This window comes from Muntiacus reevesi, chromosome 4 (assembly GCF_963930625.1).
Source record: "Muntiacus reevesi chromosome 4, mMunRee1.1, whole genome shotgun sequence".
In the NCBI taxonomy this organism is placed as follows: Eukaryota; Metazoa; Chordata; class Mammalia; order Artiodactyla; family Cervidae; genus Muntiacus; species Muntiacus reevesi.
The window spans coordinates 108,634,940-108,655,561 of NC_089252.1; the positions used below are offsets into that span (position 1 = coordinate 108,634,940).

The 20,622-nt window shown below is 48.4% G+C and overlaps 2 protein-coding genes and 2 pseudogenes across 3 annotated transcripts; 3 read left to right on the forward strand and 1 right to left on the reverse strand.

Moving 5' to 3' along the window:
- On the forward strand, positions 1 to 2,258 carry LOC136167825 (BTB/POZ domain-containing protein 10 pseudogene; annotated as a pseudogene).
- Positions 2,259 to 3,709: 1,451 nt separating this feature from the next.
- LOC136167473 (NEDD8-conjugating enzyme UBE2F-like) lies at positions 3,710 to 4,325 on the reverse strand (annotated as a pseudogene).
- A 6,941-nt stretch (positions 4,326 to 11,266) lies between these two features.
- Positions 11,267 to 15,906, forward strand: NICN1 (nicolin 1, tubulin polyglutamylase complex subunit). 2 transcript variants are annotated; one of them, XR_010662990.1, is made up of 7 exons: positions 11,267 to 11,469; positions 12,674 to 12,850; positions 13,116 to 13,229; positions 13,662 to 13,733; positions 14,036 to 14,140; positions 14,215 to 14,327; positions 15,781 to 15,906. XR_010662990.1 is itself a non-coding variant. In XM_065933702.1 (6 exons), exons 1-6 carry the CDS (start codon positions 11,338 to 11,340, stop codon positions 14,254 to 14,256), a joined length of 642 nt encoding a protein of 213 aa, XP_065789774.1. In that variant the 5' UTR covers positions 11,267 to 11,337; the 3' UTR covers positions 14,257 to 14,354. The 2 variants fall into 2 exon arrangements, 1 of the variants encoding a protein (XP_065789774.1); XM_065933702.1 differs by lacking the exon at positions 15,781 to 15,906 and having other exon boundaries at positions 14,215 to 14,354.
- A 45-nt stretch (positions 15,907 to 15,951) lies between these two features.
- Positions 15,952 to 20,329, forward strand: AMT (aminomethyltransferase). Its single transcript, XM_065933701.1, has 9 exons — positions 15,952 to 16,084; positions 16,188 to 16,355; positions 16,887 to 16,967; positions 17,278 to 17,409; positions 17,778 to 17,856; positions 18,138 to 18,283; positions 18,368 to 18,548; positions 19,170 to 19,325; positions 19,429 to 20,329. Exons 1-9 carry the CDS (start codon positions 15,995 to 15,997, stop codon positions 19,605 to 19,607), a joined length of 1,212 nt encoding a protein of 403 aa, XP_065789773.1. The 5' UTR covers positions 15,952 to 15,994; the 3' UTR covers positions 19,608 to 20,329.
- The last annotated feature ends 293 nt before the right edge of the window (positions 20,330 to 20,622 follow it).

A 20,622-nucleotide genomic window follows, 5' to 3' on the forward strand; every position in this document is an offset into this window, starting at 1 on the left:
AGTAGCCGCAGCCGCTCGGGCGGCCACAGCCACAGACACCTCTCTGGAGGAATCTAGTTGGGGAGGAAGCCGAGGTGTCGCTGGCCCTGGCCTGTGCCTGGACACTCAAAAGGGATTCCAGATGAAGATGGAATCCCAAAGAACATCCAAGATTTAACGAGGTTGAAGAATTGGGGTGATGGCACAAGACTACTCAGGTTATGGGTGCTACATGTGTGCTTTCAGAGCAGTAGTGTGAGGAAGCTTGAAGTGGGATGGCAGGACGGCCTCATCCCTATGACAGTAACTCCAGTGATCCAGAGAATTGGGATCGGAAATTGCATAGTAGACCTCGTAAACTTTATAAACATTCAAGCACTCCCTCACGTGTTGCTAAAGGAGCTGTCGACCACACCAAAATGAGTCTGCATGGTGCTAGTGGGGGACATGAGAGATCAAGAGATAGACGAAGGTCAAGTGACAGATCACGAGATTCATCTCATGAAAGAACAGAATCTCAGCTCACTCCTTGTATTAGAAATGTTACTTCTCCAACACGACAGCACCATGTTGAACGTGAAAAAGATCACAGTTCCTCTCATCCAAGCAGTCCTCGTCCTCAGAAAGCCTCTCCAAATGGATCCAGTAGCAGTGCTGGGAACAGCAGCAGAAACAGTAGTCAGTCAAGTTCAGATAGTAGCTGTAAGACGTCTGGGGAAATGGTGTTTGTGTATGCAAATGCAAAAGAAGGAGCTCGGAATGTAAGAACATCAGAACGAGTGACACTTATAGTGGATAACACTAGATTTGTTGTAGACCCATCTATTTTTACTGCACAGCCAAATACAATGTTGGGCAGGATGTTTGGATCTGGCAGAGAACATAACTTTACACGTCCTAATGAGAAGGGAGAGTATGAGGTGGCAGAAGGAATTGGCTCTACTGTATTTCGAGCAATTCTGGATTATTATAAAACAGGAATAATCCGTTGTCCTGATGGCATATCTATTCCTGAATTGAGAGAAGCTTGTGACTATCTTTGTATCTCTTTCGAATATAGTACTATTAAATGTAGAGATCTCAGTGCCCTAATGCATGAGTTGTCAAATGATGGTGCTCGCAGACAGTTTGAGTTTTACTTGGAAGAAATGATCCTGCCTCTCATGGTAGCCAGTGCCCAGAGTGGGGAACGTGAATGCCACATAGTGGTGCTTTCAGATGATGATGTAGTTGATTGGGATGAAGAGTATCCACCACAGATGGGAGAAGAATATTCACAAATTATTTATAGCACAAAATTATATAGATTTTTCAAGTACATTGAAAACAGAGATGTGGCCAAATCAGTTTTGAAGGAGAGGGGTCTTAAGAAGATTAGACTGGGAATAGAAGGTTATCCTACCTACAAAGAAAAAGTAAAGAAAAGGCCTGGGGGCCGCCCTGAAGTGATTTACAACTATGTCCAAAGACCCTTTATTCGAATGTCTTGGGAGAAGGAAGAAGGAAAGAGCCGGCATGTAGACTTCCAGTGTGTGAAGAGTAAGTCGATCACCAACCTTGCCGCCGCTGCCGCAGACATTCCCCAGGACCAGCTGGTGGTCATGCATCCCACTCCGCAAGTGGATGAGCTGGATATCCTACCCATCCACGCCCCTCCTGGCAGCAGTGACCTCGATCCCGAAGCGCAGAACCCCGATGCTGTGACGGCGATGTTCCCCGAAACCATAGCATGCTACTCTTCACAGCGACGCTGCACTCTCCTCATCCTGCACTGCAAGGCCACTCTCTTCATTGTGAGATGCACAGGACGATCTTTAGGATATTGCAGTGTAGGCTTTTTTTAAAGACCAAAGGTAGCTGAATGGTTTTTTAAATGAGTACAACTCTAGCATCTTGAGGTTCCAGTTATATGAATGTATTTGTTTACTAGTAGGTTTGTGAAATTGGTTCTTTGTATGGGGGACAGTCCTTTTTCACACATCTAAATCTTTCCAGAAGTGGTGGAAATTGGCAGCTGGGGTACTTTGTCTAGATATTCATCACACCCCAGATAAATTGTAGAATATTATATAGTTGCACTTTATAAATGGTGGTTAAGTGGAACTGTTCAAGCCATTTTTATAGTTGTGATGCACAATATAATTTAAATAAGTGCTTCTATCAAAGTATTCCTTCAGTAAAATGTGTATAGTTTGCTGCCCATGATGAGCAAAAAATGAGTATCACTGGGCTTATTTGAATGATGAGGATGAGATTCAACTGTATCTTATCAGTTATCTCAGTGCCGTTTTCATCCTTTTCAAGTGAGTCACATGCAGAGAGTGTGAACATCAGAGGTGGGTTATTATCTGGTCTGCCTTACCCTTAATCTGTTCACAGATATTTATTTACTAATGATTCTTTTTTTTTGAAAGTTATGGGATAGGCAAATGAAGTGTTTGCTCTTCATTTACTAAATGATTGTAAACTTGTTTTTCATCAAAATAAAATTCCATTGTTTTAAAAAAATAAAATAAAATAAAATAAATAAAAAATAAAAGATTATTGCTTATTGTTATTTTGGGAAGCAAAGGACCATTTTGGGAAGAAGTTTGACGTTATTGATTAAATGTAAGAATATTCATTCTCTCACAGCCATGATCTAACAATTTATAAACCCTAGAACGCAGATCTCAAAGTTTTAGTCTCAAGAACATGGACACTCTTTTTATTTTTTGCATTTCATATTTTTTTGTATTCTTCCTCAAAAGTTGCTTAACCCCTCAAAAAAAGTTGCTTGACCTAACATCTTTCTGTCTGAGCTATACAATGAAAATACAAACTAAATGAAAATAGAAAAACAAATAAAGTATTAAATTGTACAAATAACAAATCTGTCCCAAAATATATTAAATAAAATATGCATTTCATTAAGGGATCTACTGTGCATTCTGGGAAGCTTCATAACATCTAGGCAGGACCAACATTCGTGGAAGGAGCTAAGAGAATTATTGCAACTGTGCATATGCAATCACAGTTTGGAGTGTGTTTCTGATTGTCAACCTGCAAGCTACCTCATGATGTGATGTAGCTTCACATCATTAGCATCACCTGAGCAGGGAACTGACTTTGAAAAAGTGCGCAAAGGCAGCTCTAGCCTCAATGTTGTGTTCATTACAACTTCTCGAGAACCTCGTCAACAGCCTGTACAGTGCAGTTTCCAAAAAGTAAACATGTTAAGGTGAGCAGACAACTCTTTAGAACCCCAAGCACATTTTCTTCCTCTATTTATGTGTAACTCTCTGTCTGCAATGGGCAGGTGTGGAGCGGTTTTTACTCGACTGGGGAGGAAGCAACCTTCTGGTTTGAGTTGAAGGCAAACTTCTTTTTTTTTAATATATAATTTTATTTATTTTTTTATTTTTGGCTGTGCTGGGCCTTCACTGTTGGCACAGGCTTTTCCCTAGTTGCAGTGTGCAGGCCTCTCATTGCAGTGGCTTCTCCTGTTGCGGAGCACGGGCTCTGGGGCGAGCGGGCTTAGTAGTTGTGGTTCCCGGGCTCCAGAGCACAGGCTCAATAGTTTTGGTGCACAGGCTTAGTTAGCTCTTGACATGTAGGATCTTCCCAGACCAGGGATTGAAAACTCTATCTTCTGCATTGGCAGGTGGATTCTTTACCAGTGAGCCACCTGGGAAGCCTGGAGATAAATTTCTTAGTGCACAATCCACGGCCTTGCAGTCTTCTACTCCTATCATCTGGGCTGATGCTTCATGTAGGCTTCAACTTTATTCCGGAAGTCCTCCATGTCCCACAAATGATGTTCTGCAGCTTCAATACTTAGTGGATCATCAAAACTCAAAAGATTAATAAACAGTTTAATCCCCAAACAACATCCTTCCGTGTCCTCCTGGGTGTCCAGCCAATGCCCCAAACAGTCAAGAACATTGAGTTTTCTCTCAGTAAACCTAGGGGTATTTCACCTGTCTCTGTGATGTTGGGGGTGCCAGATCCTGGACAAGCACTTCACTTCGGGAGGCAGCATGTCATATGCATCAGAAACTTCAGTTTCAAACTGAAATTCACCATCCTGGTAGTAACCCTTATCTGGAGTGACATCTGAAAGCAATGGAACTTGCTTACATTAGGAAAACGCATTTTGCAGGTACAAAGTAAATTAGCTTCAGGTTCTGCCACCTCTTTAACAAGCAGCCTGTCTCACGGACACCCACTGAGTGGAGTCAGAGGCTGTAAGTGGCACCCAGGACTCTGAGACCACGACCCTGCTTCAATTTGCTTGGCAGAGTCAATATTGTTGGTGTTTTTGCAAAGTTGAGCCCAACTCTTTGTGACCCCGTGGACTGTAGCATGACAGGCTCCTCTGTCCTACACTCTTAAAATAACTGAGGACAACTCAAGAGAGATTTTATGTGGGTTTTATCTCTCTTGAGTGGGTGTTTATGTGTTCAAAATTAAAACAGGAAACTTTAAACTTTTTTTTGCTGCACTGCCAGGCACATGGGAATCTTAACTCCCTGGGCAATTTAGGTCATTCATTGTGTACAGCTCTTTGTGACCCCATGAACTGTAGCCCCCCAGGCTCCTCTGTCCATGGACTTTTCCAGGCAAAAATACTGGAGTGGGTTGCCATTTCCTCTTCCATGGGATCTTCCTGACCCAGGAATCAAACCTGTGTCTCCTGCTTTGGCAGGCAGACTCTTTACCACCAGCGCCACCTTAGCTCCCTGAGAAGGGATCCAGCTTGTCCCCCCTGCAGGGGAAGGGTGGAGTCTTAACCACAAGACGACTAGGAAAGTCCCTATTTACTTATTTCAAATAAGCAACAATATAGCAGTAGACTTGCCCTACAAGAAATGCTAAAGGGAGTGTTTCGGGTTTAATTGAAAGGACACGATGTAACTTGAAACCATCATTTAAAATAAAGAACACTAGTGAAGGTAACTTCATAGGTAAATATAAAAGCCAAGCTCAAGATACTCTTGGTGTGATTTGTGATTTCTTTTTTCTACGTGATTTAAAAGGCAAATGTATAAAATAACTATTATAAATTCTTGCTGCTCTATTGTGTCCAACCCTTTGCAACTCTATGGACTGCAGCCCTCCAGGCTCCTCCGTCCCTGGGATTCTCCAGGCAAGAATACTGGAGTGGGTTGCCAAGCTCTCTTCCAAGGGATCTTTCCAACCCAAGAATCTAACCCAGGTCTCCCACATTGCAGGTGGATTCTTTACTGTCTGAGCCACCAGGGAAGTCCCAAGTAAACCACTAAGAAAATAGTTTAAAAATATACCAAAGAAGTTACAAAAAAGGAAAGAATGGAATCAAAGTGATATAATACAAAAGATCAACTGAATTTTTTTTTCTTCAATTTTTTGGTCTCACCACATAGCGCATGGGATCCAGGCTCCCCAACCATGGACTGAACCCAGGCCTCCTTCAGTGGAAGCAAGGTATCTCAACCACTGGCCTGCCAGGGAAGTCCCTACAATTAATGGACTAAATAAGCCTTCCCTGAACCGTGTTTCAGGGAATAAGGTTTCCCCACAAGGTGTTTGAGAGTGTAACCCAATTCTGATACTATCTATCTGGAGATAGAATCAAATTCCATGGGTCAAGGGCTCAGTCCCACAAGACTGCCCTCCGCTGCAGACAGAGGTCACAAGTCCAGGTTGTTACCTGTGCTTCTAACCAACTGGCTACATACTGAGTTTACAATAACCCTCTCCAGTTTATGATGCCAATCTCAACTCTTATCACCTGTACTTCTGGCTATACATCAGAGCTTCCAAAAACCTGCTTCTCAATTTCCATTAATTTGCTAAAACAATTCACAGAACTCAGTGAAACATCTTAGTTACTAGATTACTGGTTTTTCCTAAAAGGATTATTAAAGGATACCCATCAATAGCCAGAAGAAGAGATATAAAGAGCCAGGCATGGGAAGAGGTGTGGAGCCTCCATGCCCTCTCCAGGCACCACTCTCCATATAGTCAGCAACCCAGAAGGTCTCTGAACCCTGTCCTTTTGGGGTTTTTATGGAAGCTTCTTACATGATTGATTAAATCATTGGCCACTGTTGACTGACTTAACCTCCAGCCATTCTCCCCTCCCTTGAGGTCTGGGGAGTGGGACTAAAAGTTCTCCTGCAATCAGCCCCCACCCTTGGGTGGGATCCAAGAGTCGCTTTCCCTGAAGGGTTTTCAGAATTCGAGGACAAGAAGCCAAGTATTATCCCATTGCTCTTATCTCTCAGGAAATTCCAAGAGTTTATGTATTGGCCATGCTGCACAGTTTATGGAATCTTAGTTCCCTGACCAGGGATTGAACCCAGGCCCTTAGCAGTGAAAACAGTTGCATGCTCAATTGCTCTGTTGTGTCTGACTCTTTGCAACCCCATGGACTGTAGCCCACCAGGCTCCTCTGTCCATGGGATTCTCCAGGCAAGAATACTGAAGTGGGCTGCCATTTCCTTCTCCAGGGGATCTTCACAACCCAGGGATCAAACCCACGTCTCCTGCATCTCCTGCATTGACAGGCAGATTCTTTACCACTGAGCCACCTGGGAAGCCCAAAGAGTGTGAGTCCAGTCTTAACCACTAGACCGCCAGGGAATTCCCCAGATTGAATGTTGTTTTTTTTTTTTAATGGTCTATCTATATGTATCTATAAGAGATTCACTTTATTATTTTTTTCATTGTTACTGATTTATTTTTCTACTTTTTTTCATTTATTTTTATTAGTTGGAGGCTAATTACTTTACAATACTGTAGGGGTTTTTGCCATACATTGACATGAATCAGCCATGGATTTACATGTGTTCCCCACCCTGAACTCCCCTCCCACCTCCCTTCCCAAGGAGACTCACTTTAGGTATAAGGGCCCAAAGAAGTTGAAAGTAAGGAGTGAAAAAAAAAAAAGAAAGTAAGGGGTAGAAAAATATATTCCATTTGAAAAGTAACCAAGAGAGAGCTGGGTGGCTGTATGATTATAAGGCAAATTAGACCTAAGTCAAAACAGGTTACAAGAGACAAAGAAGGAAAATATTGATAAAAGGTACAATAGAGCAAGAAGATGTAACAGTTATGAATGTACATACATCTTACAACAGAGCCCCCAAATATAAATATATGAAGCAAAAATAGAATTGAAAGGAGAAATACATAGTGCTCTAATAACAGTTTAGTATTCCACTATCAATGATGGATAGAATAACCAGACATGATCAATAAGGAAATGGAGGACTTGAGCAATACTGTAAATCAATGAGACCTAACAGAGATGTTCAGAACATTTTATCCAGCAATACCAGAATCTACATTCTTCTCAAGTGGTCGCGGGACATTCTCCGGAGTAAGTCATGTGTCAGGCCACAAACAAGTCTCAATAAATTTAAAAAGACTGAAATCATACAGAATATTTTTTCCTTTCTGGTCATAATGGAATGAAACTATATATCAATAAGATAAGGAAAACTGAAAAAAAAGATCTTATATATGTGGAAATTTAAAAACATACTGAAAAAAGAAGAAAAAAAATACTGAAAAAAACATACTGTGTGATGATTAATTTTATACATCAATTTAAAACCACGGAGTATCTAGATATTTAGCCAAGCATTATTGGGTGTGTGGGTGTGTGTCTGAGGGTGTTTCTGTGACAGATTAACATTGGTTTATTTTTCACTTTTTTTTTTTTAGTTTTTGAGATTAATATTTGAATAGATTGAATAAAGCAGATTACCCTCCCTAATAAGGGCAGGCCTCATCCAATGAATTGAATTTCTGAATAGAACAAGAAGGCTGAGTATAAAAGGAATTAAACACATCTGATTGTTTGAAATTGAACATTGTTTTTTTTGTTTTTTTTTCCAGCCTTTGGACTATGACCAAAACATCAGCTCTTTTAGGGTCCCCAAACCTGCCAGCTATTGGACTGGAATTTATACCATCAGCTCTCCTGGTTCTTATGCCTTCAGACTTGAACTAGAACTGCTCATTGGTGGGACTTCCCAAAGCCTGGGATTCGATCCCTAGTCAGAGAACTAGATCCCACATGCTGTGTTAACTAAAAAAATAAAAAAATAAAGACTCCACATGCCACAAGAAGATCAGAGGCCCTGCCTGCCACAACTTAGACCTGGCACAAGGAAATAAATAAAAATAAATTATTTTTTAAAAAAAGAACCATACACTGGCTCTCCTGGGTTTCAGATTTGCCAGCTGCAGATCTTGGGAGTTCTCAGCCTCTGTAGTCACAGAAACCAACAGTTTGTAAGTTCATAAACTTAATCTTTCAGTTGAGCTCTCTCTCTTCATACATATATGGTGCGGAAGCAGCTGTCTACCAGAGAGACATGACGTGAGACTCGTCTGTGATGAGGGCCCTCATGGGCCTGTGTCTGCTTCAGAGCTGAGTCCTGAAGACCACAGCCTGTCTGTATCCTCCTGATTCTCAGGAGGCCTATAGTCCTCTGGAATGTAGGGAAGCCACTGCTCCAGTATGGGGCAGGGAGTGCTGCTCCCTAAAGGGGAAACCCTCAGGAACCTGGAAGGACCCAGGCAAGAAGTCCTTAGTCTGAGTCAAAACAGAGATAGCAGTGAGCAGTCTGGAAGGCCCAATGAAGGAGGGAGGGTTTTCTGTCACTGGAGGCCTCTAGGTCTGGGCTGGGAAGGCTCAGCTCCTCCAGACTGCTCCTTGGACCGGCCTGGAATTGTGGTTTTATGTCTGTTTGATGCCCCACTATAAGAATTCCATGGGTTACACTGGTCCTATTTCTCTTGGAGACCTCACACAGAGAAGGCATGGGTCACCAAAGGTGGAGGGTTTGCCTGGAGGGTTCTGACTTATGAGGAAGGAATGCAAAGAGGCTCTGGTTCCAGCTCTAGTCCATACTACTTTCTTGGCTTGAGAAATCATTGAACTGTGTCTGGCCTCAGCTTTGTTATGGCCTCCATAAAGCAGACTTAACTGACCATTTCTGGGGCATTATTTCCACAGGTATCTGGAAGGATGGTGGTGATGATAAATATGATGGTGAATGTTTTTCTTGTCTAATTATGTTCCTTGGGGTATAACTTATTTTTGTTTGTTTTTAAATTTGTTTGTTTTTAATTGAAGGATAATTGCTTTACAATATTGTATTGGTTTCTGTCATACATCAACATGAGTCAACTATAGGCATACATATGTCCCCACCTTCTTGAACCTCCCTCCCACCCCTTTTTTCTTCTTCTTATCTTTATTTTTTATTTCTTTATTGAGGCATAGTTTTTTTTTTTTTTCAAATCAATATTTATTTACTGTGGTCCTGCTGTGTGGCCTGCAGCATTCTAGTTTCCTGACAAGGGATTGAACCCACGCCCTAAGCACTGGAGGCCAGGGAAGTCCCAAATGCAGTATAATTTATATATAATAAAATGCACATATATTGAGACTTCCCTGGGAGTCCAGTGGTTAAGGTTCCATGCTTCCAGTGCAGGGGTACCAGGTTTGATCCCTGGTCAGGGAACTAAGGTCCCACATGCCCCGTGGGGCAGCCAAAAAATTAAAAAAAAATTTTTTTTAATGCACATAAGGATTGTTTAATGAATTTTGACTAAAGTCTAAAGAAATACAACCACAGCCAATCAAGTCATAGAACCTTCTCATCATCCCCAAATATTCACCTGTACTTCTTCATAGTCAATCTCCTCCCTTCACCCTTAGCCCCAGGGAAAACTGTTCTGATTTATATTATTCTAGATTAATTTTCACTTTTCTAGAATTTCACATAAGTGGGACCATCCCATATGAACTCACTTGAGTCTGACTTCTTTTGCTGAATATAGTACATTTGAAATCTGGTGGTGGTACTGTGTATACCAGTTGTTCAATCATTTGTTTTTTATTGTAATAAAACATACATGACATAAAATTCACCATTTATTCATTTAGCTGTATACATACTTCATTGGCCTTATGTACATTCATGGTGCTGTGTACTTCTCACCACTATTTCCAGATTTTTTTTTCATCCATCTTGAACTAAACCTCTGTACTTGTTAAGCAACAACTCTATATTTCTCCCTCCCCAGCCCCTACAACCTCTATTCAACTTTCTGTCTCTATGAGTTTGCCTCTTCTAGGTACCTCACATCAGCGGAATTATACAATATCTGTTATTCTATATCTCGCTTATTTACTTAGTGTAATATTTTCAATGTTTATCCACGTTGAAGCCTGTGCCAGAATTTCAAGACTGAATAATTCCATTTTGTGTAATTACACTGTTTACCCATTCATCTGTTGATAGACAAGTGGATATGTTCATTTCTTTTTATTGTTGAGTAGTATTTCATTGTATGGCTATACAACAATTAGCTAATCTGTTCATTTGCTCATCTGTTGGACATCTGGATTATTTCCAAACTTTGGCTATTATGAATAAAGCCCTTGAATGGACGCATAATTCATTTCTCTTGGGTAAATACTTAAGAGTGCAACGGCTGAGTCATATTTTAGGTATAAATTTAGTCCATAAAGAATGGCCAAACTGCTTCAAAGTGGCAGGAAATGATCAGTGGATAAGGGTTCCACTTCTCCTCCGTTTTTTTTTTTTTTTTAAATTCAAGTTTCTAAGACACCGTGTGTTCTATACTGACTGCGTCATTCCATATGTTTTTGTGCGTGTTCTTGCTTCTTTGCATGTAGCATGTTAGTTGCTCAGTCGTGCCCGACTCTTTGCGACTCCATGGACTGCAGCCCACCAGGCTCCTCTGTCCATGAGATTTTCCAGGCAAGGATACTGGAGTGGGTTGCCATTTCCTTCTCCATCTCCTCCGTTTTTAATTGTAGCCTGTCTAGTGGGTGCAGGGAAGCTCTAATTTGTATTTCCCTGATGAATACTCATGTTAGGCATCTTTTCATGGGCATATTGGCTATTTATCTTCTTTTGTGAATTATCTCTTCAAATCCTTTGCCATTTAAAAAAAGGGGGGGTGGCTTAATATCTACTTCTGCAATCAATGTCTTCCAGACATTACGTTCACTCATGCTTGCAACTTTACGCACTAAGTCCGCCCTGCACAGTGGCAGAAACTGAGTAAGACTTGGGGTGCCTAGAGAGCTCAGCACAGATCGTAACCCGACGGCTAGGCCGTTCCTGGGCGTGGTCTGCGACGGACCTCTATGGCTCGCTCGCTCAGTGATTGGCTGAAGGAGCACTTCCGCAAGCACTTCCGAATTCCGGCCCACCCCGAGCATCGGTGACTGGCCGGGCTGGCCGAGCGCGAGTCCTCTCGGGAGTTGTAGTTCCTGAGGCCCCGCTGAGGACGCCGGGCAGAGGCCAGCAGCGGCGGTTGTGAGTGGTCGCGGCCGCTGCCACCATGTCCCGCGTGTCGGTCCCCTGCCATGTGAAAGGCACTGTGGCCCTGCAGGTGGGCGACGTGCGGACCTCCCAAGGCCGGCCTGGTGTGCTGGTCATCGATGTCACCTTCCCCAGCGTCGCGCCCTTCGAGGTGAGCAAGCCCTGTGGGCGCGACCGGGGCTCCTGGGCGGGGCTTATCTGGGAACTCGGGCGTGTCCCAGGCAATGAATCGTTTGCTGAAAGCCTCTGCGGTACCTCGCCCATAATAATCAGTTTCCTCTTGTGTTCACTTCAACATCTCTCCCCCATGTCCAGAACGGTGTTAACACGGAAGTGCTAGAATAGTAGGCTAGGTGCTCGAAATAACAGTTTTGAACCAAACAGAGGTGTGACGTGATTTTGTCCCTGGCCACTGGCTAGGTATCATTTGACAGTGAATTACCCCCATACCTGCTGCCTGTCCATTCCAACAGACCCTGCTGTTCAACTCAAACCTCATCAGGATCTTCCCAGTGGCTGCAGTTTGCAGACTCGTTACCATGAGTAACTGGACGCCGCAGGACCTCAGCACAGGACAAAGTCCACTTCCTAATGGCCTGGTGTTCACAGCCACTTCGTGTCTTTGCCCTCCTTGCCTCTAGGCCCCACCCACTTTGTCCTGTAGTGTGTGGTTCTTACTCAAGCCGTTCCTTTCTGTAGGCAGGAGACTTCATTAAAGTGCCCAACCCTGGAAATCCTGATTCAGTAGGTCTGGGGTGGAGCCTGTACACCTATACTTTAAAAAATTTTTCCTTCAGTATTTTTTTTTTTTTTGGCTGCGTCATGTGGCATGTGAAATCCTAGTTCCCTAACCAGGGATTGAATCCCAGCCCTAGCAGTGAGAGTACCGAGTTCTAACCACTGGACCACCAGGGAATCCCCTCCTTGATTAATTCTGATGAATATCCAGTGATGAGGACTACTGTAACTAGGCTGAACCACTCTCTGTCACAGGCCTGTGCCACGTTCGCTTCTTGGTGCTCCTTTGTATATGCTACTTGTATGTTTTCTACCCTTTGACTGTCCACTTGAGGAACTCATCTGTACATTTTCTGATTCCTCTAGAGTTAGGTATGGCTCTGACCTCTGGCAGCATCAGGGACATGAGGCAAGACCTGAGATCATGGTTTGTTTGCACAATGTGCTTATTTAGACTGTGAGTTCTTCTAGGAAAGCAAAGCCCCCATGGGTGCTTCTTGAAGTTGTTAGATTGGTAGAAGAGTCCATTCCTCAGTGGAGGAAGAGGTGGTGCTTTTGAAACCCCTCAAGCCCTGGACCTTGGTCTGATTTGTTTTGGTGGGTTGTGTGTGCCCCAGTTGCAGGAGATCATGTTTAAGAATTACTACACAGCCTTTTTGACCATCCGTGTTCGCCAGCACACCTCAACACACACTCCAGCCAAGTGGGTGACCTGCCTGCGGGACTACTGCCTGATGCCTGACCCGCACAGTGAGGAGGGAGCCCAGGAGTATGTATCGCTGTTCAAGCACCAGGTCAGCGGGGACTCGGCATGGTTAGGGCAGCCCAGATGAAGGCGCCCAAGCGGCCTGGGGACTGGGCCAGGATACATGCGCGAAGAGGGGTGGGCAAGGCTGGTCTGAGTTGTAGTTCTTTGCTAAGTGCCTCGGAGGAACTACTTTTCCTTCTCCAGGGCCTGGGGAGAAGGCCCCTCGGCTCATTGCTGGTTGGCTCCTGGGCAGTGAGCTGGGGCCTCTCTGGGTCCTTGTGTGTGTGTGTGTCTGTGTGTTTATGTGTCAGATGCTGTGTGACATGGCCCAAGTCCTGGAACTGCGCCTGATTCTGCGGCAGCCATCACCACTGTGGTTGTCTTTCACAGTGGAGGAGCTTCAGATCTACCAGCAGGGACCAAAGGTGAGTGACCAGCTCAGAGCTGTTGGCTGGCCCTTTCCCCACGGGGCTCCTAGCTATGGCTGGAAGGCCTGGGGGTGTGGGTGGCACTGGATGGATAAGGATGGGGAGAATCACAGGGAAATTAGCCAGGTGGGAATTCTGGAAGCTCATGATGAGAGGTGAGGTCATGTCCTCATATTTCTTGATTTTGGGGGCTACTTGCCTCTTTCACATCTGGAACTTTCATGGACCAGAATCTGCTTCTGACCCTTGTTTTCATGGGGCTTCCTTCTGCACAGCAGAACTTAGGTAGTTTATGTGCCCTTGGGTCCTGAAAAGGATTTTCTCAGTGTCTGGGGCTCAGGGGCCCTCTCTCTGTCGTCAGGACCTTGGGCTCTGATTCCAGGGCTCTCCTACTGTGCCCTACTCAGGGCAGTACCCTTTGCTTTGCAGAGCCCTTCCATGACCTTCCCCAAGTGGCTGTCCCACCCAGTGCCTTGTGAACAGCCCACTCCCCTTCTTGAGGTAAGCCCTCGCCCTGGGTGAGAACCATGTGTGAACAGCTCTGGTGTCCAGCACAAGCCCAAGGGGACACCTTTCTGCAAGAATCTGGGGCTGGACCCAGGGCCCTTGGCTCACCCTGTGGGACCTCCCTTCTGGGATCTGAGGCATCTCTGTGTGGGGCTGGGCCGCCTACTGCACATCAGGCCCCATTGTCCTGTTTCACAAGTCATCTGGAGGGCCCCACAGCCCCCTTGGCCTCTCTGGAGTTCTCAGGGCACTGCTGGGGAGAGACCCATGGCCACTGACTCCTCCTTCTGGAGCAGGGTCTCCCAGACCCCAGCAGGGTATCCTCCGAGGTCCAGCAGATGTGGGCGCTGACAGAGATGATCCGGGCCGGCCACACCTCCACAAGGATCGGCCGCTTTGACGTGAGTGATCGCTTCCCTCTGCGTGGCTCCCGTTGGTCTGAGCGGGTCAGGTCTGATGGGCTTTTGTGTTGCAGGTGGATGGCTGTTACGACCTGAACTTGCTCTCCTACACTTGAGCTGTGGCTCGTCAAGACGTTGGCTATCCATGCCCACCTAGGCCCAGTTTGGACCCCCATCAGAGGCTGAAGTGCTGTCCCCATGCATTCCAAGTGTTAACTGCATGCGCCTTCTGTCAGGACCACGTTCACAGAGTCAAGATTCCTGGGGGCTCACTGTGTTGCTTTAGCATGAGCTCCTAGAGGGGATGCACTCTGTCCTCAGCTGACTGCAACCTAAAACTCCTCCTTCTCCCTAAAAACACTCCAGTTCTGTTACTAAGAATCCCTCTGTGCCCTCTGTTTCCCTGCCAAGCTGCACATTCCTGTCTTCTGCCTGCTCTCGCACCCCAGAGTGCAGCGGGCTAGGGTCACCTCCCAGAACCTTGGAAGTTGGCTATATTAATAGCTTGGAAGCTTGAGGGAGAAACAAGAATCCCATTTCTTCCTTCTGCACCTCCTAATGGTCTCTCTCCCTTGTGTTATGCCCACAAAAAGAAAAAATTCCTGTCTAAACCCTTCTGCTGCTCGCCCTGGGAGCCACACAGGGCTGGGAAGTGGGGCAGCCCGAGTCCCTTGGTCCCTGAGCTGGATCCTGGATGTGTGTTCAAATGGGTTTGTCCACCTATTGGGTCTGGGCGGGTGCCTCCGGCAAGGGTGGGGCCTGAGAAGGAGTCCTGGGACTTGTCTGCCATCTGACGGAGCCCAAAGCACATCCTTGCCCCCCCTCAATTCACCCCCTTCTACAAGCCATGCTCAGTGTGATGAGGGATCAACCTTGGTGGGGAGGTGGGTCTGGGTGAGGGTTCTCAATGGTGTTTTTTGAGAAGCTGAGGTTTCCTACAGCCCCAGGCCAGCAGCTGAATAAGACAGGCTGTTTTCTTATGAGAAAATCCTGCTTCTCTCTGGTTTTTCGTGGCTTTCTTCTGGGGGCTATCGGGAGGCAGTTTGGCAATGTGTGTTGGACCTGGCCAACTGGATGTCTGTGTGGCTCAACAGCTTTCTGGGGGAAGGTCAGCCACCTTTTGTGGTCACCTGCTCTCTGCCATCAGAGTTCTTGCAGGTGGAATCTGCCTGCAGGGTCATTGACTTAGCCCCATTCAGCTTTTGCTAAGAGGGTAATGATCACAGTCTTGTGCTCAGTGTGTGTGGGTGGGAGGGGGGAGGTCCCTGGGATGGCAGACCTCCTGCAGAGCTGTGTCCCCAGCACAGGGCCTAGTGTGCCTTAAGATCAATAAATACCTGTGGAATGCATCCCCATGCTGGCTATCTATGTTCACCCAGGGAGAGAGCAGAGACCCTCCCAGGGGGCCAGGTTACAGTGGTATTCTGCCTGCCAGGCTGGCTCCACCCTCCTGTGCCCTCTCCACCCCTTCCCCTCCCCCCAGGTGACCTTACAGGCCTGTTGTCCCAAACTGGTGATTCAGGCCTTTCAGCCCTTAGCAGAACTTTGGCCCTTTGGAGGCAGGGCAGTCAGCCCAGGGAGGTCTAGCCCCCAGCTCTATTTCTGAGTGGCTTCACTGGCTCCCTATCTGCCCTGATCAGATGGAAGAAGCGCCCGGGGCTGTTTCCCTGCAAGAGGAGTCAAGGCACTGTGTGCGCTAAAGCCCCGCCTGCCCTTGGGGCTGCCCACTCTCTCTTGTGATTCCCCCAGGGCGGGGGGAGAGAGACCTATTTAAGCAGGGCCCGGACTACATCTCCCAGCGTGCCTGGCAGAGTGGTGGCCTCTGTGCGTCGGCTGTACCAGTTGTGGGCAACCATGCAGCGGGCTGGGAGCGTGGTGTCCAGTCTGGGCTCGCGTCTGCAAGCTCTCCCCTCGGCCCCATGCCGTTCGCTCAGTTGTGCGCAGGTGGGCCGGAGACTGCTGGGTTGTGTTGCCCATCTTGGAGGGTGGGGGAGGGGAGAGGGCTGGGGTCTGGGGCCTTGGTGGCACTGAGCCTGGCCGCCCGCAGGACGTGCTCCACAGGACACCGCTCTATGACTTCCACCTGGCCCACGGCGGGAAGATGGTGGCATTCGCGGGCTGGAGCCTGCCCGTCCAGTACCGGGATAGCCACGTGAATTCACACCTGCATACACGGCAACACTGCTCGCTCTTTGATGTGTCCCACATGCTGCAGGTGAGCTGGGGGAGGGCGCCGACTGCCAAGCCTAGGGTCTTTGCCGTCCACAGCAGTGCAACCCTTGGCTTTCTTTGCTGGGAGCTGGATGCCCAGGGCAGCCCTCTCAGAAGAGTTGGAGGTCTCAAGGGTGTAATAATGGACTATGGCCAAACCAACTTAGAGGGTCTCCTGCTCATCTATCCATCTCATCTCTCCAGCCTGCTCCCACTCAGGGGTACCTCAATGTCCCAGGGGTTTCTGGGGCTACCACTCATTGTCATCCACCGTTCTGGGTGTTGGTTTGGAAGAGGGGGTATTTTAGGAGGGTGCCAGGCCCTTTCAAGTTCCCTAACCTCTCAGTGCATCTCTTGAATTGGCAGATGTAGGGGAGTTAAAGGGGGGCTTCTGCCTCTTGCAGAACAAAAAGACTAGTCAGGCACTTTGACTGAGTTGGACTGGGCTGTGGGGGGAGGGAAGGTGCTTCCTTGTCCATTGCCTTCCAGACTGTAGCTCCTGCAGTGACCTGACGCTTTTTGACCTCTTTCCCAGACCAAGATATTTGGCTGTGACCGGGTGAAGCTGATGGAGAGTCTAGTGGTTGGAGACATTGCAGAGCTGAAGCCAAACCAGGTGGGGCCCCTCTTTTATTTCTGCTCAGTGAGCATCCTTAGATAGGAGCCAGCACACCCATCTGAGTCCTGGCTTCGGGCCTGGGGGCACAGAGCTGGAGCAGACATAGTTTCTCAGGACCTGTATTCTTGGGGGATGGAGTCCCTACGGGGCCTGACTGACCCAGCTTGCTCCTTGCACCACCATCCCTCAGCCTTGCACATGAGGGTTTATGAGTCTGTGGTGGTGGGCTGGGGCCAGGGCTGGTCTGTTTCACACTTGACCTTGGCTTCTTGGAGCTGGAGGCAATGATGCTCCGTTTTGGTGTTAGGGAACACTGTCGCTGTTTACCAACGAGGCTGGAGGCATCTTAGATGACTTGATTGTGACCAACGCCTCCGAGGGACACCTGTATGTGGTGTCCAATGCTGGCTGCAGGGAGAAGGACCTGACCCTCATGCAGGTACAGCCCCTCTGTGTTGTGTTCTAGGTACCCTGTCCTCCTTATTCACAGAGTTGCATCCTTGTCCAGGACAGACCTGGAATGGATAAGGGGTTCAGACAGTGACTGTATGAAAGAAAGCAGGCCAGCGTGGGCCCTCCAGTGTTGAAGGAGTTGGGGGGCAAGTAGGGAGGTGAAGCTGATCCTGGCCCCTAAGTGAGCATCCTTTGGTGAAGGTGGAGGGCTGGGACCTGGTGTTAGAGCTTGCGAACCTGGGCTAGAGTCACCCCTACCATTTAGTAGTTATATGACCTTGGAAGATGAGAGCCCACTGTGCTGAGCTCAGGGAAAGGGATCCCGGAGCTAATGGGATACTTCTTTCTTTTCAGGACAAGGTTAGGGAGCTTCAGAACAAGGGCAGTGATGTGGCCCTGGAGGTGATGGATAATGCTCTGCTAGCCCTGCAAGGTAAGTGGGCCAGGTTGGGCTTGCAGCTGACCTTCGCCTTCCAGGTTTCCTCTACTGCTTGGCATGAAGGCTGTGCCGAGGGCAGGTGAGGGTGTTGCAACCTAATTCTGTGTTTGGTTTCATGCCCTCCTTATACCTGCCACGAGGCTCTGTGGGCAGGAGCATCTCCTTCCATCTACAGGGTGGGGCTTGCTCAGGGCTTGTTCTTGTCCCTGAGGGCTGTGATCCAGCTCCCTGGGCACTAAGACCCGGACACTTGGTTACTGGCTCCCTGGACCCAGGTCCCACTGCAGCCCAGGTGCTACAGGCTGGCGTGGCTGACGATCTGCGGAAACTGCCCTTCATGACCAGCTCTGTGATGGAGGTGTTTGGCGTGTCTGGCTGCCGCGTGACCCGCTGTGGCTACACAGGAGAGGACGGTGTGGAGGTTTGTCGAGAAGCGGGCATCAGGTGGTGCCGGGCACAGGACTTGGGCTGGCTGCCCACCTGCTCTGTCTGATGTCCCTGGCAGATCTCGGTGCCGGCAGCAGAGGCCGTCCACCTGGCAGCAGCTCTGTTGAAAAACCCTGAGGTGAAGCTGGCAGGACTGGCAGCCCGGGACAGCCTGCGCCTGGAGGCGGGCCTCTGCTTGTATGGGAATGACATTGATGAGCACACCACACCGGTGGAAGGCAGCCTGAGCTGGACACTCGGTGAGCTGGGCTAGCACTCAGGGCGGGGATCCTGAAGGCTGGAGGGACCCTCAGTGAGACCAGCCAGCCCAGGACTGCTTCCAAGGCTTTGTAGCCTGGAGCAAGGGACACAGCCTCCCTGGGCCTTCATTCTCTGAAGGTACCACAGTGGCTTTGTCCAGTAGATGCCGAGGACTCTTGACAGAGGTGAGGTGGGCAGCACAGCCTTCAAGACCAGGGGCAGGAGGTGGGTGACTAACTGCACTGCAGGGGAAGGAATCAGGTCCACGGGGAGCCTGAACGAAGGGGCCTTGGTGCTGGATGGATGTTGTACATGGGGGCATGCTCAATTGTGTCTGACTCTTTTGAGACCCTAAGGACTGTAGCCTGCCAGGCTCCTCTGTCCATGGAATTTTCCAGGCAAGAAGACTGGAGTGGGTTGCCATTTCCTACTTCAGGGCATCTTCCCGACCCTGGGATCAAACCCGCATCTCCTGTGTCTCCTGCACTGGCAAATAGATTCTTTACCACTGTGCCACCTGGGAAGCCCTGAGGGATGTTACTTGGGGTCCTTGTTGCTGGGACCTTCTGTGGTCAGAGGTCTGATGGACGGTCGCTTAAATCTGTTGTGTTATGCTCCAGGGAAGCGCCGCCGAGCTACTATGGACTTCCCAGGAGCCTCAGTCATTGTTCCCCAGCTGAAGAGCAAGGCACAGCGGAGGCGTGTGGGGTTAATGTGCGACGGGGCTCCTGTGCGGGCACAGAGTCCCATCCTGAGTCCAGAGGGTACCGTGATTGGTAGGTGGACCAGGGAGGCTGGAGAGCCTTGTCCCTTCCATAGGAGGGTGGGGGCCCTGGGCAAGCAGGGGGTGGTGTTGACACACGGCCTCCGCCTGGACAGGTGCTGTGACCAGTGGCTGCCCCTCACCCTGCCTGAAGAAGAATGTGGCGATGGGTTATGTGCCCTATGAGTACAGTCGGCCAGGCACCCCGCTGCTGGTAGAGGTGCGGCGAAAGCAGCAGCCGGCCGTGGTCAGCAAGATGCCCTTTGTGCCCACAAACTACTACATCCTTAAGTGAGGACTGGGGGACGGGGCCCTTCCTTGCAGGAGCCTCACACTGGAGGGCATTCTACCAGGGGTTAGTCAGGAAGCTAAGGCAGAAACACACCCGAGGTGGGTGGCTAGGTGGATACTGGTTCTTGTCTGGGTGAGCGGGGACACACCACCCGTTGTTGCCTCATCCCGTTGCCACTATATCTTCAAGAGCGCATTTCTGAGTGATGGACTAGCCTATGTGCCATTGACCCCTCTCTTGCCTGCTGGAGAAGATCGATTCTGGTATCTCATCCTTTCAAAAGGCTCACTTCCAAGGGGGGAGAAAGCCTGCCCAACCTACCTCACCATGGTTTCTCACACTGCAGTGCCGGCTACCTCCTCTAGTTCACTGGCCATGAAGGCAAGCCGTTGCCTCTCCCCGGGCAGAGATGTGATTCCTGACTCATAGAGGGTTGGCCCAGTAGGGCTGCGGGGCCCATGTGTAAACTCGGGGATGGCTGAAGTGGGCATGGATCCATTCTTTCACATTCTCCAGTTGGCACAGTATGCTGCCCAGTAGCCAGCCACACCAGGCCAGGCTCACCAGCTGTTCTGAGCCCCGGGGCTGCTGTAGACAGGCTGGGCCTCCTCCCCGGCTTGCCTTATCCTGGGTTGACCTTCACCCCTGGGACTTATTATTGGACTCCATAGACTACTAAAAAAAAAAAAAAACATTAAATGAGCTTCCTTCCTTGTTGTTTGCTAGAGTCTCTAGCTTCATTGTTCTCAGTCCACAGGCTTCCTGGGGTGCCAGTCTAATGCCGGCTTTCCTGGCTGAGGCTCGGAGTGGGTTCCCCTTGAGGCGGGCAGCTCTGTAAGAACTAAAGGGATGCCCCTATTGGGCACCATCACTGCTGGCAGGAAGCTGCCATCCCCTCTCCACCTCTGCAAGTCTGGGTGCTCAGGGGCAGCAGCTCCCAGGGTGTTCCCTCCCCAGCTTCCACCATGCATGCGCCCTCCATGCTGTCTGAATAACCACACAGTTGATGCACTTCCAG

What these genes read in the sequence shown, in the direction of transcription:
- AMT (XM_065933701.1), top strand. Translation starts at nt 15,995, where the DNA reads ATGCAGCGGGCTGGGAGCGTGGTGTCCAGTCTGGGCTCGCGTCTGCAA. An exon ending in TGCTCTGCTAGCCCTGCAAG is followed by an intron (nt 17,857 to 18,137) that starts GTAAGTGGGCCA and finishes CCCTGGACCCAG; the next exon opens with GTCCCACTGCAGCCCAGGTG. An exon ending in CAGCCTGAGCTGGACACTCG is followed by an intron (nt 18,549 to 19,169) that starts GTGAGCTGGGCT and finishes GTTATGCTCCAG; the next exon opens with GGAAGCGCCGCCGAGCTACT.
- NICN1 (XM_065933702.1), top strand. Translation starts at nt 11,338, where the DNA reads ATGTCCCGCGTGTCGGTCCCCTGCCATGTGAAAGGCACTGTGGCCCTG. An exon ending in TCTACCAGCAGGGACCAAAG is followed by an intron (nt 13,230 to 13,661) that starts GTGAGTGACCAG and finishes TTTGCTTTGCAG; the next exon opens with AGCCCTTCCATGACCTTCCC. An exon ending in CAAGGATCGGCCGCTTTGAC is followed by an intron (nt 14,141 to 14,214) that starts GTGAGTGATCGC and finishes TTTGTGTTGCAG; the next exon opens with GTGGATGGCTGTTACGACCT.